This window comes from Cephus cinctus, unplaced genomic scaffold, assembly GCF_000341935.2.
Source record: "Cephus cinctus unplaced genomic scaffold, Ccin1 Ccin1_scaffold2579, whole genome shotgun sequence".
NCBI classification, from domain to species: Eukaryota; Metazoa; Arthropoda; class Insecta; order Hymenoptera; family Cephidae; genus Cephus; species Cephus cinctus.
Window position 1 is genome coordinate 189,147 of NW_014334302.1, and position 17,285 is coordinate 206,431.

The following is a 17,285-nucleotide window of genomic DNA, read 5'->3' on the forward strand; positions in this document are numbered from 1 at the left end:
CCCCCCTCCCCCCCCCCCTCCACCATCACCTCTCACACGTCCCAGGGCGCAGTCGAGGGAACTCACGAAGCTCAATTGTCTTCGAATGGCTGGGGTGGATTGCGGACTCGTGAGAAATCACGAGCAGCTGGTTTACTTCTGTGACGTCATCGCACACAACGTCAAGCCGCGCGTCACGTAAGCAGTCGTCTTGTCGTACGTAGAGAAAGCATGTGCCGAAGGCTGTGCGAGGGCTGTAAAGATCTCGAATTGCTTGCCCATGCAAATGAGGAGGCCCCTGTCGTCGACGTAACCACCCCCAAATTTGTGAGTGGTCCTTCGGTACCCGTGGGAACCAACCAAGAAGAGGTCGCCGATACATCGGGACTTACGCTACTGCTAATGTCGGTAGTCGAGAGTAGTCTGAGGTGCAGATGCAGACGCAAATGCAAATGAGTGGTGCAGGGAGGAGTCGTGGAATCTCGGAGAATGGCGAAAAGATGAAAAGAGAAACGAACGAAACGATTGACCCGGGACGCAAGCGCACACTCCCGCACAGGTACGCACGTCGCTGGTTGCTCGAGCTCCTTGAATTGCAGATAGCAGTGATCCGCGTCGGCGATAATGGAGATTCAAGAGTGCTTAGACATGCAGTGACTGATGCCCCCTATAGAGGGTCGCTCGTATTATCAGACGTGCCTCGTCGCCATTTCTCCTACTTCTGCCACCTGTGCCTTTTTTTTTTTTTAGTGTCTGCTTGCGAATCATTCTGCATCCTCTTAGGTGGTGGTGGTGCTTCATCCAAGCTAAAGTATCTGAACCGAGCTAAATGCCTCAAGGGAAGCTCAGTGGTTTGCGAAAGCGCCAACGAGATGGTCGCTTTGGAATGGAGTAAGGGTGAAATAGGGGCGGCGTGCTGCTCCCACGACTGGCTTGTGTCTCCAGGTGGCTGTCCTCGAGACTGCGAGTTCTGCGCTCCCGGAGTCCCGGAGTCCCTGCTGGGGTGACCTCCCTGACCCACCTCGCCCCTCTCCTTCTTCTTCTTCTTCTTCTTCTCTTAGGCTCCCTCAACCAGTGCCTCTATTGTTACTCCAGCCGAATTATTAACTACGAGGGGAGAAGTTTGCTCGGGAAAATATGTGTGGGAATTACGCAAGCTGCTTGGTGCGCATTACGCGCGCAGTACGTTTGTGACGCCGAAAGGTGTTTCTTGCCTTTGGAGTTACATAGGGCCGACGCACCCTCCCCCCCCCTCTCTCACCCTCAGTCGCCGTTGCTTTAGTATCCGAAGGTTACGTCTACGCATGATAAATCATTGGAACGAGGGTCATTCCTGATTTTCATAGAGAAGAGATGCTTTCAACGGACGCTCGCGAATCTTTCCTTGCGATTTGCAGGCTGCCCCGTCTCGATCGAAGATAGCTGCTCTCTTTAGAAGAGGATTTCACTGGGCCGCGTCAATCGGAAAGAGGATCACGGGAAAGAAGAGACCAGGCGACAGCAATGCTCGTGTCGGTGGCACTGCAGGCTGATGCTGCTGTCGGTGGTGGTAGTGATAATTCCGGTCCTCGGATCGCCCACACGCGATTTAATCCGAACGCAAAGTACACTCCTCCCGCCGATACGTCGAACCCAATATGGGAGGTCTCTGCTTTAGGAATCGTCCTGCGTCGATAAGTCGCCGCTTCGAAGGTAAGACGATTATCCCGTCTTAAACTTAAGAAATGCTCTCGAAACGTCAGGTCGGTTCCTACGGGATGTGCACGCGGATGCGTGTCCACTTGACAAGTGGCGTCGACTCTGCGCCATTGGAACTGGACGTCGCTTCTCCATGTCCTTCGATCAGTTCCTTCCTCGCTCTATTCGGACTTGGCGACTTACGAATTTTGCCGGCGATTCCTTAATAGTGCGAATTCCCAAAACCCGAGGAAATGTATAACGCACTCGGGACGCAGGCCGGACGGAGGTGTTGCGGAATGACGCTGAACTCCCGCCGTGGTGCGGACTTTATCCCACGCAAGTGGGCCGCCTGGTTCGGAGGCGTCTTTCCCTCGATGTATCCGGCGTCGTGAGAGCGCAAGTCGCAAGCTCCTGGCGTCGAAAACTCAAGGACAATAGATTCCTTCGAGAGGGGTTTGGGCTCCCCGTCGATTTGTTTATAAATACCAAAGGACCTTTCTACATTAACGACCGACGCTGCCAACGGGCTCCCCTAACTCCATTCTCAAAGGCCACCTGGTCCCCTGACGTCACCGACCAGATTCTCTCCCCGTTGTTAGCTAACTACGTCATGATACGTCACTGCAGCAGCAGATGCGACGAGTACATAAGAATCTTGAAAAGAAGCGTCGAGGTTTACCTACTGCAGCCAGGTAACCGGACCACGTACAGGTCTGTCTTGTAGCCTGCAGGCAGAATCTGCGGTGAATTCCACGGGGGCACCATATGCCACAGATTCATTTTCTCAGCTCCTCGCTGGAGCATTTTCATGAGAGAGCTCGCCTTCCTTCGGTAACTCCTCCCATCCGAAGCCAACCGGCGCAGCGTTGCTCTTACACACGCTCGTGGCTTCTTTCGCTAAATTGCGTGAGAGTGCGTACGGACGAGGGTCGAAGAGGGAGAGTCCATTGATGGCTGCGTTCACCCCTTGGAACCCCTTGCGAACCCCTTGCGAACCGAGTGTGGGAATGTAAGAGTTGCGAGTCTTTCCGAGAAAAGGAAGTTAATTGCCAAAGATTTGCATGAGCATGAGCATGAGCTTTATTAAATGGCAAGTGTACTTCATTTCAAAGATAAGAGCAGCAAAGTTTTTCTTTGAAAACAATAAACTTTTGCTTGGCCAATATACATAGAAATACAAACGAGACTATACGGACCAAGAATTTATTTTCATTTCCTTCGCTTCGGTTGGCATTTTATTCCGAGCTGCATAAGGAAAAACGTGCGTAACCGGCCGTTACTAATTAGAATTACGTCGCTAATCAGCTGACAAAATGCTTTTGACACAGAGAGAGAGAGAGAGAGAGAGAGAGAGAGAGAGAGGGCAGATAGGGCAGCTGTTTATTTTGTGTCGAGCGTTTAGATCTTCCTCCTGTGATTTCCCTTGGTGACTCGCAGCCGAGATTGGTCTCGATTCATTGCTACGAATTGGCGATCGATCTACCAAACGATTGCGAGATCGTGATTCAGCGTGATCGAGCCTGTGAAGTAAAAAGATAGGATGGAGGCTGGAGAAGCTGAATGCTCGACACCTCGTTAGCTCAAGAGTCGCTGAAACACGTCGATATATAAAGAGGTGTTGCTTTATGATATTATGATTATGTCCGCCCCAATGAATCGCGCTCCTACACATCGATTCCGATGTAATTTAGATAACCGGGCCCGATTCGAGGACGCTCGACGGCGGCCCTTCCTCTCGTAAATCTTCTCATGGCCTCCTTATTCGGATTACCCACGCTCGACGCATCCCCGACGTCCGCCGCCTTCCAACACGAACCTATCGAGTCGAGCATTCAATTCACAATTAGGCTTGTCCTCGAGTATCCTGTTTTATTTACAAGGATCTCTGAAATATCGCTAGGCCACCGATTCCTCGGTGGTCGCCGCCGTCCATCCTGTGTGTGTGTGTGTGTTTGTGTGTGTGTGTGGGTGTATTCACGGACACCGGAATAAAGTCCAAGGAAAATCGATTAAAAGTAGGGAAAAGCAAAGACCGGCAAAGTCTGACTGGCCTGCGCCTCCTCGATCGGCGAATAACATGTCTCCACATGTTATTCGAGTACCAGCAGCAGCCTCCCACGCAGTCTGGAGTCTGATGTCGCGCTGCCCCGATCTGGTCCAGCCAGGCATCTTCGCCTGGCAGCAGTATGAACGGCACTAAATATTCAGCACGAGAAAGAAGGCGAAGTACAAGGGAGCAGCGATCCAGCAGAATCGAAGCGGAGCGCTGCAATTTTTTCCCTCGTTACTGCAGCGAGAACCGCAACGACGCAGAGGAGCCTAATGGCACCGGCACAGGGATGCGAGTGCGGTTTACTTTTTACTTGCTCCTCACTCGTGGCGCGGTAGTTTGGTTTCCGTTGCGTACTTGGCGCAGCCACCGCATCCTCGGATTGGCAGCCAGGCAGACTCGTTTTGCCTGGTGGATATAAAATTTAATTTCCCTCCGTCGATGGGAATCAGGAGGAAATGTGTCCCAGTCGCGCAGACTCCAGCGGAGACTCAGCTGGCTGGTGCGACGCCCCTAAAACTCAAACACGGATCGCTCGATTTAATGGCTCTGTACTTCGTATGAGTTACGTCGTGCGATTTCTCAATGGCTCTTTGACTCTTTGACCCTCGGACCCCTGAACCCTTTGAGCCTCCTTCGTTATGCTCGCCTCCCGGCCGGTGACTTTCGGGACTCCTTCCGGGGCTCCAAGATAATCTCATTGGTCGGTTTCTTTGAGGCGTTCCACTGGACGTGAAGCGCAAGAATGACCTTGAGGAAGCTCGCGTTTTATCTTGGCTCTCGTCGCGGCTGGCGTCGTGCTTTCATTATCTGCCGGACTAACAATTCGGATTGGGATTCCGGATTTCGAGTAGTGGGCAGCAACAGGTAGGAATGGCCGAGAATAGCCAAGCTCGTGGGTGGAATTGGACAGTGATGTACGGGAGAAGCAGCACACGCGTCACATTTTATCACTTGAAAATCTCCGAATCTCATCCTCTCGTTTTCAGTGAAACGGTTTAATGAGTCTGCCAACGAAATTAGCTGTTCCCTTTTACCTACTTCAGCGGACGCGATAGCTCGTCCTACAACTGTTTCGATGATTATTCCAATAAAAATAGTCTGATAAGTCGCCACATCCAACGCACCTGTAGGAAGACATCAAAGAAGTCAGAGACGAAACATAAAGAACGTAAAGAGAGGAAGAGCGGCGGATCTTCAGCTTCCATTATCTCTCGGATATCGCTGGTTCCCTACCGATCGCAGCTTAAAGCTTGAACCGCTGAGCGAACCGAGGCTAAGGATCATCCAAGAGTAAAAACACTATGAATCCGTCATGATATATAAATCATGAGTAACTTCTCATTAGCGTCACTCTAGACTCTAGAATACGATTAAACACCTGGACTGTTTTCCGTTCGTCCAGTACGTAGCGCGATACCGACTACGCGCTACCAGCAGAAGCAAGAGCGGAGGCAGAAGCGGATAACTAACTCGATGTATCTCACTGGCAGACGCAGCAATGGTAGCCCCTTACCTGCACGACGCGGCAGCCCGTTGCATCTGCGAGCGAGCCTGATCTCTGTAGCCGGAGCTGCCAGCGAAGGTGGAAAAGGGGGCGTCTCGTCGGCGTCGCTGGAAAAACCTCCCTATTCATTAGAGTCACTTGCGCTATTAAGATAATCGGTGCGAGTGGCTCTGCCGTGGACCCCGCTGGACGGCGCTGGACGGCAGATGGTAACTTCGAGGGCTCTGCCATTTTTACTTCTTTCTCCACTCGGAATCAGACGGCTGTTTCTCCGTTGGTTTACGAGAGAAATTACAAGATAAACACGGTTTTCGAAATCGGGTCGCGCAGAAACGATGCCGTGAACGACGCATCTCGCCTTGGATCATTGTGGCTTTGTGAATATAATTGGATCCCAAGACCTAAAAATAGACTATTTTTTTATAGATTGCTTCGAGCCTCCAATATTTCTTTTATCTCTGCATCGTCGCATTATTTTCCTTCACTTTGAATCTTCATGACTCGGTAGTGGAGGACAAAAAGATCGAACCGAGGCGATTGAGTATCGAGCGTCATTCGCACGACATTCATTCAAAGGATCCTCGCAAAGACAATGTCAAGCAAATGCGATCCAATTTCGATAGAGATCGCTTCGATGAAGACTCAAACAGTCTAACGGCTCATTTGTTTCCTCTGTTACCTCTCCGAGTTGGCTTTATATAGACTGTATAGACTGACTGCGAGGCAGTTGAAAGTTCGAGCGCTCGTGCTGTCTGCAAGCTCCTGATGACGTCTCCTAGTCCACGATCGTAGGGAAATATTGTCAGAAAAACGACATATTCTTCAGAAAGTTAAGCAAACGTGTGCCTGATCTTAGCAAGCTACGACATTCGCAATCGTCCACCTGCGTATATATTTACTTTGGGATACATTGCACATTCCTTTATTTACAATAAAAAGTTCAATCAATCTTGTTCGTTTTCGAAGATAGTTTGATATTATAAATGGCCAATGACAGGATGCGCGGGCGTGGGAATAAAATGGGAATGGAAAGAAAATAAAAAGAAAATGACCAAGAGAAACAGGGCGGGAAAAAGCCGAGCGGTCGATCAGGACGATCACGCGAACTCGAGAGCACACAATAGATATGGGTGTTAAGCAGCCCCGAAGCGGATCGTAGCTGACGGCCTCGGAGCTACCGGACGTAGGTGGAACGGTGGAACGGTGGAACCATGTGTGGAACCATGTGTGGAACCATGTGTGGAACCACCCGCCAGCGTCAGCTCCCTTTTTATTCGAGATGCGACGCGATCACGCAATGGCTCTGTTGATCCTTGCACGAGAGAAGAAGAGCTAGAACGATCGAAGAGACGTAATTCGAGAGAAATCTTGAAGGTCTCTCGCAGGTCTCGTGAGAGGACGGTCGACGTGGAGTGCGTCTACAGAAGGCACGCATGCGCGAGCCGCAGCGCCTACTACTAGTCGCACGACCTATGCATACCAAGAAGAAGGCCGTAAATTTATCAGTCGAGCATCAGCCCTCTTACGTTAGACGGCAGGTTATGTGCCTGGATGCAACCTTACTTGAATATGGCTGCCTGGGTGCCTGGGTGCCTGGGTACCTGGGTGCCTGAACACCGTGCGTAATGATTCTTCGGACTCGACGTCACGGCGAAGCGGCGGCGTTGCGATACTGGAAGGGAGTAGTGAGACGCGGATCCTTGGAGTGTATGCTAAAACACGAAGGATGGAAGTCGTCGGCACGCTCTCCTCATCCAAAGACTCTCTACTGTTCTCTCGTATTCGCGAAGCCACTGACAACGAGCGTAAACTTGAAAACTTGTTGGATATTTGCCGACGCGTACGCAAATACGGAGCCACGAGGGCAGGCATTCCATGGATCTCTTCCATGGATCGTCGAGTCAACGACTGGTCTAGGAAGACGAGGAGGTCGGGGATACTCTGAGCATTTCTCCTTCTTTCCATTAGCTGGCAGTGCAGTCCCTCCCTTCCTCCCACCCCCTTTAACTCGAGGTCGCTCAAGGTTGCTACAGGCAGATGAGTCTCCACGTTCCCTCCGCGACTTGTCTATTCCCAAGTATCTCACTCCCTGCCGTTGAACGGCGCAGTCGAGAAGGACGGAACTGCGCTTCGACCTCGCGCTTTTATGGCTTAACTCGTCACACGAGAGAGGCGCTGCTGTCACCTCCGAGATTTCCAAGTCAACGGTCATTAGCCAAACGTGACTCTCTCGGTGACGAAGGTGCTCAGCCATTGTCTCTTATGTTAAATCGCCTTCGATGGCGATTTGCCTTTAATATCTGGCATTAGGCCTCATCCAAAGATTGTGTCTATACGTTCGTCTGACCTAAGCGCGCTTTGACTCCTCGACCCTCGCAGACACGAGCAATCATTTCCTTGCGCACAATCTCTGTTCCTTCGCGCTCAACGGGAGACAATCGATTCAGCTCATTGCCAAGCGGCAGCATTTTAATTAGATCCATTGTGGGTTCATCGGTACGACCCCTGCAGCAGGAACAAATGGCTGAAGACAATCGTGCGAAACTGCCAGCGAAAGAGATAGGCTGCGCGCGAACGGTGCGGACTTTTCGCCTTCGTTTTAGCTCCTTCTTCTCCCATCCACGTGGATTTTTCCAGAAATTTGGCGAATCTTCGGTCTCGAATCACGCTCTGTGACTCATAGAGTGTAATTTGGGAAACACGGGGATCGAGCGATTCGAGTTCAAGCAGCGGTGCGCATACTCGCTGGCCCAGTACTTGTGCGCCCACGATACGCGCTCCGCATTGATATTATTTCATTATCTTTTTGCCTGTTGCACTGTTGCACTGTTGCACTGTGGGAATGGCGGTCTCGGCGGTCTCGGCGGTCTCGGCGGTGGCCAACTACCATCATCGCGACGTGTCGCCTCATCCGTTGCCTTCTCTGACTACACGAGTCGGCCCCATTACATTGGCTTCCGAAGGTCCAGGGCGCAACGTGCAAAAGAGGAACGACCCACGAAACGATTAGACTCGGGAGCAGCCAAGATTGGCTGGATTGGCTGGAATGGCAGAATGGCAGCCTTCGCGCTCAGGACTAATCGCCTCGCTGCACCTTAGTTCGACTCTCATTCGCAATGGCATTAAACCGATGGATGTGATTCTGCGGTCTACTGGACGCAGCGTCTAGGTCGACCTTGGCGACAGGAAGATCACTTCAGAGAATCGCATTTCACTTCGGTAGTAAAATATTAGCTACTTCCAGAGCTATTTCGTTCGAGATGAGGGAAAGCCGCTATCAATCTGTTGGAAAAAGTGCAAGCAGAATACAGTTACTACGTGTAGCGGGTAATTGGAGGAAGCAAGTTTCGGCAGCGAATTAGGCGCAGGATCGCAGCGGAGGTGGAGGCTGCCTCTGCTGAGCTTGAGAAGGGGATAACGCTGGAGAGCAGAGGAGAAGCCTGCTCTCGTCCGAGACATCCGCTGCGTGCAGGAATCCGGCGTGATCTCGGGAGGAGCGCGACGAGAGAAGGGGAAGTCGAGGCGCGGGGCATCCCGGAAGCATGTGCAATGTACATACATACATACATACGCATCGGCCGAAAGTCCTGCGTGCGAGCGAGGCCGAAAGCTGCACAGGTCCTACAGACGACAAGTGGAGCAGAGCTAACCAGTGGCCCCAGAGCCAATCTCTAAGCGCGAGTCAAGGAAGAAAGAAATGAGAATCGTTTACGCAGGCGGAAAAATGATGAAACGGCAAGATGGAGAAACAGTAAAAGGAACACGTTATGTTCAGTGCGTCCCGTTTTGCCTGCGGATCCTGCATAAAAATGCTACCAGGTACAATGCGCTACTTCCCGGAAGAGATGCAATGACCGTAAGTGTCGCTTAAGAAAAATTGGCAGACATTGTTGCAAACGGTCATTCGAGTTCTCGGAATGCATGTCGCACAAATTGCCGCTCTCCTGCGCAGTTGCATTTCCTTCTTCCTTCTTCCTTCTTCCTTCTTCCTTCTTCCTTCTTCTTCCTCCTTCGTCATTCATCATTCAATTTTTATCCTTCTTCCTGAATTCTCCTTTCCACCGCGTAAGGACTAATGAACTCTGCGAATCCCTCTGGGTAACGTTCTTACGAGATTCCTGAGAAGTCTAGCATTAACCTTTCGATTCTCAATGTCAGAATAAAGTACTCGAAGAACATTCGGAAATATTATATATATGTATTACCCCTTCGCGGGCCCTGAAATAGTCGCACCTAGTTACTCAGCCACCCACCCACATTCCCCAGATGCCCCACGCCAGACAGCCAGACAACCAGACAGCTGAGAGCCATGTAGGCATCCGCATTCCGTCACAAGCGGGAGCACGAGTGCGTCCGCGACGTCAGGTCGATTTGGCAGAGCAGCCCAACGCTCCTTGCGCTCCTTGCGCTCCTTGCGCTCCTTGAGCTCCTGGGCTCCTGGGCTCCTCTCTTGACTGCCACGCCGCGACTGGCTTTTGAAGTTCTCAATCGACGACAGATCGATCGAAAGACGTAAGAATTTCAGTTTTCGCCTTCGACTCCGGAGCTTCTTGCGCACTGAGCGTAGGCAACACTCGGAGCGGCGCAGCTCTTCCAGGAGGAGTCCAGGAGAATTCGCGTGAATCTCTATTTACGGTAGGCATAGAGTTCGAGGAGGAATACCAGGCCGGCGAGCAACAGGCCGCTCCCTAAGATCTGGAAGACAATTGCCATGTGCTTCGTCTCCAGTGGCATTCTCCGACTCTTCTTGGCGACGTTTCCTATGCTGGCAGCGTAGTTTTCGTACCATTTTGACATTAGTCCATTGGCATGCGAGCGTGCAAGTACCTCGTTAAGGATCTCGAGGCAAGGATGACCTCGGGGAAGATAAAACATCGTTGGGAAACTGATAATTTGGTCCTTCGAGATATATAACTGCTTCGCCTGATTGCCGACGTACTTCCGGTTCCTGTAGGAGGCTGCGTTCTTCAGCGCCAGCGCCGCCAACCCGCGCTCCGATAATGTCAGAGGCACTCTCTGCAGTTCATCGTAGTCCAAGATTAGCAGCCTAAACTCAGAAGAGGTTGAACCTTATATAATTGAGATTCATTTAGATGAAACGCTCAAGTAAGACAGAGCGATGACAGCGTAGACAGAAGACGAAAAATGCTATACCCACCGATCTTTTAAATACATTATAAGTGGGTCGTCGCTCGAATTGAAAATGGTTGTGCTGCCGATACTCGCAGCCAGCTGCATTCCAGATTGATTCAGTTCCTCCAGAGTGCTTGGGGGCTTGACGTAATAAGGGCTAGTCAAGCAGCCGACCAGGCTGCTCGTGTAGCTGGCTGCCATGACGTAGCTGCTGAAAAGCCAGAGTCCCAGGATGGCGCGCTGCTCGAGTCCTCTAGGATACCGCAGACTCTGCCCAACCAGTATTCTCCAGAGGTCGAAAGGCCCAACGAGCTTCTCGGTGCCCGAGGCATCGGGCGGCGGGCGATACGAATTGACGAATCGGGCCAGCGAAACGAGGACGGCGTAACTCAGGAAGGAGGAAACGACGCAGAGCCAGACCTTCGCGCTGAAAGGATAAAGGACGCAGCGCCAGGAATGGCCGAGTCTCGGCGACGCCGTCGTGAAGACCATGCTGTCCCATGTGTAGTACAGGGAGTAATCGAAGCTCTGCGTCACGCGAACGGTAGGCTGAATTCCGCCGAAACCGACGTCAACTTCTTGCCTGAGAAGCTGCCCGAACATTCCTGTCCAGCAGCCATTCGGAAACTTAGTGCCCCAGCCTGCTGGGTTTCCGTCGGTAATGACCAATCGAAATCCTAGTCTCTCCGCGAACAGAGTTATAAAGTTTCCGGCGACTCCATGCAAACGCCAATTGCCACTCTGGCCAATGCGGAAGACGTCTGTCTCTGTGTACTGGTTTGTCACAGGCGCCGCGATCAAGGACTTCATTGCCCGACACTTCGAGGGAAACAGCTCGGCGCTCCCCAGTCGAGACGCAGCGGTCCAGCGAGCAACAGAGCGAAGCGTCGGCTTCCTGCTCCTCGTCGCACTTCGGTACCAGCTCTCGTAGCTCCTGACGTCGACTGTGCCGCGGCAGATCGGCCGCAGAAATATCACGTTGACGTAGCCCTTCTTGCCGATCTTTGACGCCGCCTTCTCCTCAAGTCTTTCTTGACTCGCCAGCTCACTCTCGATTCTCCTGCCGAGCGTCCTCGGCTCGGCGACCAAGGCTACAGCGTATCGCTGCCTGCGCTTCAGGCTCGAGTTCTCGAAGAATTCTTCAAGGCGCGTCCAATTCTCCAGAAGAATCACGTGGCCGATGTCCTGGACGGAAGCTGGAGTCGCAGCGCGTCCCTTCCGATAGCCAATCACAAGCGCGAACTCGCCACTCAAGGACTCGAGAACCCGATTTCGAGCATAAAGAACGCAAGGGTGTTTCGACAGCGCGACCAGCGACACTGCCTTGCGATTCTTTCCGAGGAACCTTCGAGCAATGTCCTTCAGAGATTCCGCTAGGTCGTTTGCGAATTCCTGCAACTTTTCATTCAAAATTTTATATCTAAAGATAGAAAAAACGAAAAAACGAAAAAACGAAAAAACGAAAAGACATACCCTGCAGTTGGCGTCCGAGTAATTTGGAAGGAGGGAGAAGATGTTTGCATTGCGCGGGAATGGCTCAATTGAAATCTGATCGAAGCCGAGTTCAGCTTCGACGAAGATGCAACTTAAGAAGAGGAGACGCAGCAACATTGCTGAGCTTCGCTCGCGAGTGGCTTCGTCCGTCAGTGGGATCGACACTAGCGAGTCCATTGGAACTCCTTAACGAGACTTTAACGACGAGCAGAAGCACATGCGCGATAACGACGGTCAAGCCTACGAGTCTCCAACTAGCATGCATTTCGACAAGCAGCGGAATCCTCAGGTAAGCTGGAAAATTGTCCAAGTGGACTGCCAGTCTGCAAGTTAGCCAATCGTTAAGGAAAAAGACATTAGCCGGTAAGGACGACTCTCTACTGCTATTGCGCATCTATTACCTTTCGTTAAAATTACTTTCCTCTTAAAAACTTGGAGTCTGGTCTTTTTGAAGTGTGCCTGAATGGCAGCATCGCCAAATTTAAGGAAATATGGGACTTTAACGATAACGTTTATAAAATATTTACGCGATACTTTTACCCAAAGGTAGCTCGTTATGCGTGAAAACTTTGTTCTTTTTCAGTTATCGATAAGTAACTTATGAATAAGTACGTGGAAAGTGGTACGAGTAAGGCAACCTAACCCTACAGACATGCCCGATCGACCGAGAGCGAAGAGTCAACGGGGAATCTAACTCGGCGAACTTATTTCGAGAGGCCCGATGGTAATCTGATAGGTGGCGCAAGGTGCACCAGGAGACTATTTGGAATTCGATACCTCTGTGGAAGTGGCGGAGCAGACCATCTTCTCTCCCGAGCTCTCCTCCGCGAGACAAGACAAATTATGTCAAATTCATTGACAGTGCCGCTTCGTCGGGTCGTCCCTCATTGATCTCATCGATCGTCGCCAACTCGAAATACTTCTCGATTCTTGTAAACCGTCGATGCATACGAATGTGACATACATGATATAATAACGGATGAATACCACTGCCGGCCGCGTCAAACTTCCTTCGAGAGAACGAGGCAACGATTTCCAGATCGCGTGCGCTGCCTGGGAACATGCAGGACATTGGAAATAACTGGAAGAGGAATGAAGTCACCTGCTAAGAAGGCACGTAAGGGACAGGGAGTCTCGGCAGGAAGCAGGCTCGAGGAGCAGGCAGTGGGTCGCTCCGCAGGTGGGACTGTGGGTGGGAAGCACGCGCTCCAAGCGGCGAGAAGCTGCACCTTTGTAAAGAGGAGTAGGTGCTCCTAAGGCGCTCGTTTCTCTTTCGTCCAAGAACTCTCCGAGTCCGAGTCGAGTGGAGTCGCGACGACGTTGAAGCCGCAGTGGAGATACCGGTGAAGCTGGATCTGGCCGGAAGGGAGAAGGAGGCTGCCAGACTGGCTGGCACGCTACGTGAGCGGCATGCACGCACATCCTCTCCTCCCGGGAGTTTGCAGCAGCAGCAGCAGCAGCATCCTCCTCCTCCTCCTCCTCCTCCTCCTCCTCCTCCTCATCCTCCTCCCACTCACTGGTCTCGCATCGAGTCGCATCGGATGATATCGGATCGCATGAAAGTGGAGCTCTCGGCTTTTTGTGGCTCCGGAGCTTCACGGCAGTTGGAGAATCGCTCGATACCGAGAGACAAAGTCTCTAACCCTATTGCCGTAACGGAGCGATACGCTGGGAGCGAAAAGTCAAGAGAAAGAGGATTCGCATGAGAAATAGTGAAATTCGAGGGAAAGAGTCGGCCGCAAAGTCGCGTCTTCCTACGTTTAAATATTCCCCGTCGCGTCCTCGATTTGGTCCGTCTACCTGCTATTGCACATCTCGGTTATCCTGCTCCTGATTCTGCGTGGGCAGGTGGATGACCCGCGGCCATTTGAGCGCTCGAGGTTGCGCGGCCCGGCGAGTCGAGCCGCGAGTCGAGCCGCGAGCCTCGCGGGAGAGGCGGGGTGAGGGGCGAGACGAGGGAGGCTGCTTTGTGGTGTAGCGATACAGCGGAGAGCGAAGGAGCAATGAAAATGCTGCTGTGGCCAGAGCATTCGCCGAGGATTCCAGCAGCGCAGCACGTTTTCGGCAAGATAGATACTCGCAAGCCAAACCGTAAGAGAACCGTTGGCCCGCTGCTACGGACGCGCCTTCGAGGAAGAGCCGATGGAGCCGAGGAAGCTGAGGTAGCCGACACACGAACGATGGTAGCTGGGAGTAGCTGGGAGTAGCTGGGAGTAGCTCGGAGTAGCCCGGATGGTAGCTGTGGAGTGATAGCCCCGGGCTACTAGAAGATTGCCGGCAGACAGGTGGGTAACTTGGAAGAGAGCGCCACGACGAGGAGAGGAATATACAGGAGGTAACAATGAGCGACGGACACGAAGAGAAGCAGCAGCGGGAGGAGGAAGATGATGAAGAGAGCCGTAGGATAAAGGGGGGTAGGGATATGTGCAATGCCACCAGCGTTCCCTCGTATTTCGAGTTTCTTTCGGGGCTTCGTTTCTCGAGCGTTCAGCCGTTTAGCCGCACGCGAGCCTCCCAGTATTTCAATCCAATCGGCAAAGGGAGAAAGAACGAAAACTGGGACCCCCTCCCCACTGGCAACCGTTCCTCACCCGAGCCAAACATGCCAACGAGCCAACGAGCCAACGAGCCAACGAGCCAACGAACCAAAGAGCCGAAGCATTAACCACGGATTTATTCGGTCCAGGGCCCGAAATTGCCCGATTACAGCATTACACCCGGGCCCCAGTTGTAAAAGCGATGTTCTGCCCGGCGCACCAAGGAATCGCTCGGTCGGCTGTGCGCTGCATGCTGCACGCTACACGCTACACGCTACACGCTTGACGCTATGCGCGAAGCCCCGTAGCTGTACAACCGCTCTTCTCTTGAGGGTGGTAATTTGCGGTAATATCGGCAACGACGAGGTAACGCCCGGGTGCTCGGTAATGGGCCAAGGACCGTTCCGAGGCCCAACATCGTTTCTCTCTTTCAGCTCGCTGTAGCTCTGAAGCTCTGGAGCTCTGGAGCTTCGCCTATCCTGCTTCAAAGGATCGGTGCAAGATAGGCCAGGATAGATAGGACAGACTACTTGGGAGTTTAAATGGAAAAGCAGTGAGCATCGCGATGATGATGCTCGCGGCACCAGTAAAGTCGACGACTGCGATGCTGGGCCTTGTACCACTTGTACAAGGTAGCAGCGCGCATTGAACGCTTTTGTCACTGTCAATATTCCAGGGATCATAGATTATCTTGTGACTGATGATACGTCCTGCGGCTTTCGAATCTATGAGGTCCGGCAAACGGATGGATGTTATAGCTATTGGGAATGCCTACCGTATTGTTTTGAGATGCGAGATAAGAAAGATATATATTTCAAACGATCAGGAGTTATGATGATTGTCGTCCTCGTCGTCATCATCAACATAGAGAATCGGTAGCCATACCTATACCCTCGGATACACCGGTTCGCTTGGCTCCCGATTTCAACGAAGTCGTTATCAATATGTCGAGATCGAACAACCAATTGAAAGATAGGAAAATTCATGTTCAGGCTCTTTAGTTGATTCGAATAGAGTTGAAAGCAACTCTGGGAGGACGAGGGGAGGGAGAAGAAGATCTTGGCGAGGGTGGAGAGTGCCAATCGCTGAACATCCTGACCCGAGGAAAGGCGCAGAACGCGCGTGGATCTGTCGTTGGGAAGAATGGAATTCCAAAAGTTGAGGGTTGGCAGGAGGAAGGGTGGGGGTGGGGTGTCTGGGGAATTCAGGCAAGATTAGACTTCGCTCTGTCGTTCTATCGCACTCGTGCATGCCTCGTCCCTCCCTGGCTCTCCTCCTCGCCCACCCTTCCTACCACCCTATTGGTTTGGACTCTTGGACTCTTCAATTCCGTCGTTCCTCCTTCTCTTTGATCGCTCTTTGATCGCACGCTGTTTTCACTCGCTGTTGACTCGAGTTGGCAACGATTCAAGTCTTCTCGCAGTGGCTTTCAGTGGCTCCCATTCCACTATATGCCTTTAGACTTGCCGGTAGGATGAGAGAGACTGCGTGGTTCCTCTTGTCGATTCCCGCAAAGAGTTCGACGGCGATCGGCGATCGGCAGTCGCAAGGACTGATCGCAAGTATTGGTCGCAAGGTTCGATTCAGGACCAGCTTACAAAGCTGGTCCAAGAGGCTAAAGAGGCGGTTGGATTTGATCCATCCAGTTCTGTCCGTTCTCGTGTCGACACTGTAATTGATACCGCGCTCGTTTCAATCTAGATGGCTCGATAAGAGGGGCCCCATATAAATTACCTCCGATGGATCGAGATCGGAACGAAAGTGGGTCTCTTTGACGTATCATTTTGGTTTCGGATATCATTATTCGAGGTGAGCCCGGATGCGATCGAGCGATCAACCGATCTCGCCCGTTTGCTTACTCTCGCAGCCAATCCGATCAGGCTACTGAAGCTGCCCGAAGTTATCCGAAGTTGACCGAACCTGCGAGCTCCGCGTCACAGCAGTCATCACGCTCATCATTGGAGTTTATGGTCAGCTGGACCCCCCAAAGATCTGATCGAACATTGAGGTATAAATACGCGTGAAAGTTGCGCGTAGGACATCTTTATCGAAGGGACGATGGACCAGTTAGATAGATCCAACCCTGTCAATAGCAGGTACGAATCGTAGCTCTTGTTGGTGTGAAGAGTATAAAGAAGGACTGGGCCGAAGAGAGACGCCATGCATCAACTCTGCCCACGTAGGGGCCGCGTAGGACCCCGCGTCTCCGCGTCTCCGCGTCACCGTGTCCCAATGTCTCGGACGATCGAACGACGCTTGTCCTTCCCCCCTCGTTGGGCGCCTCGCCGCACCTCCACACCTTTCTACTATCACGCTATTCGCTTAGCTACACGCTTAGCCATTAACGCGCTTCATTAATTACCACTCCGGCCGGACGACTGTCCTCTGGTTAAAGCCTACGATCTGGGTGGCAGTGCACGAGGGGGGGAGGGGGGGCCGGAGGGCCGCCCGATTTATTGTCCACCACCACGAGTCGCAGTTGTACCTAGGTAATACCCGGAGCCCGACCCCGGGACCATTGTAGGGACGCCGTGTGCAGCGGCCGACAGCACAAGCAACTCGAGATATTCCGATTGTGCAGCGCGCAAGGAACGAGAGAGATCGGGACGAGAGGGAAGAAGGGGAGGTTCGATTAGGCGAGCGAAGCCAAGAATGGAAGGGAAGGGAGATGGGGGGCTGCGGCGAATCGAGAGCATAGGAATCGGGACACCCACGCGAGCGTGTCGTTTACACGCTCGTACATGAGTTACGCTGCCTCGCTCGAGCGGACAATGAATAGTCATTTATTGTAATGCGTCTCCAGACCTCAGACCTCAGGGCCCAGACTAGCACGACGTAGTACTGGCACCGTTACGCAACTTTGGTTCTCTACCTACGCGCCCTCGGACATTTCTTAGCTCTCTCA

At 52.3% G+C, this 17,285-nt stretch overlaps 1 protein-coding gene across 1 annotated transcript; it reads right to left on the reverse strand.

The window, feature by feature from the left end:
- Nucleotides 1–6,432: 6,432 nt before the first annotated feature.
- Nucleotides 6,433–7,111, reverse strand: LOC112495345. The gene is made up of 2 exons (XM_025091518.1): nucleotides 6,780–7,111; nucleotides 6,433–6,686 (listed from the first exon to the last, which is right to left on the reverse strand). Exons 1-2 carry the CDS (start codon nucleotides 7,104–7,106, stop codon nucleotides 6,549–6,551), a joined length of 465 nt encoding a protein of 154 aa, XP_024947286.1. The 5' UTR covers nucleotides 7,107–7,111; the 3' UTR covers nucleotides 6,433–6,548.
- Between the last annotated feature and the right edge of the window lie 10,174 nt (nucleotides 7,112–17,285).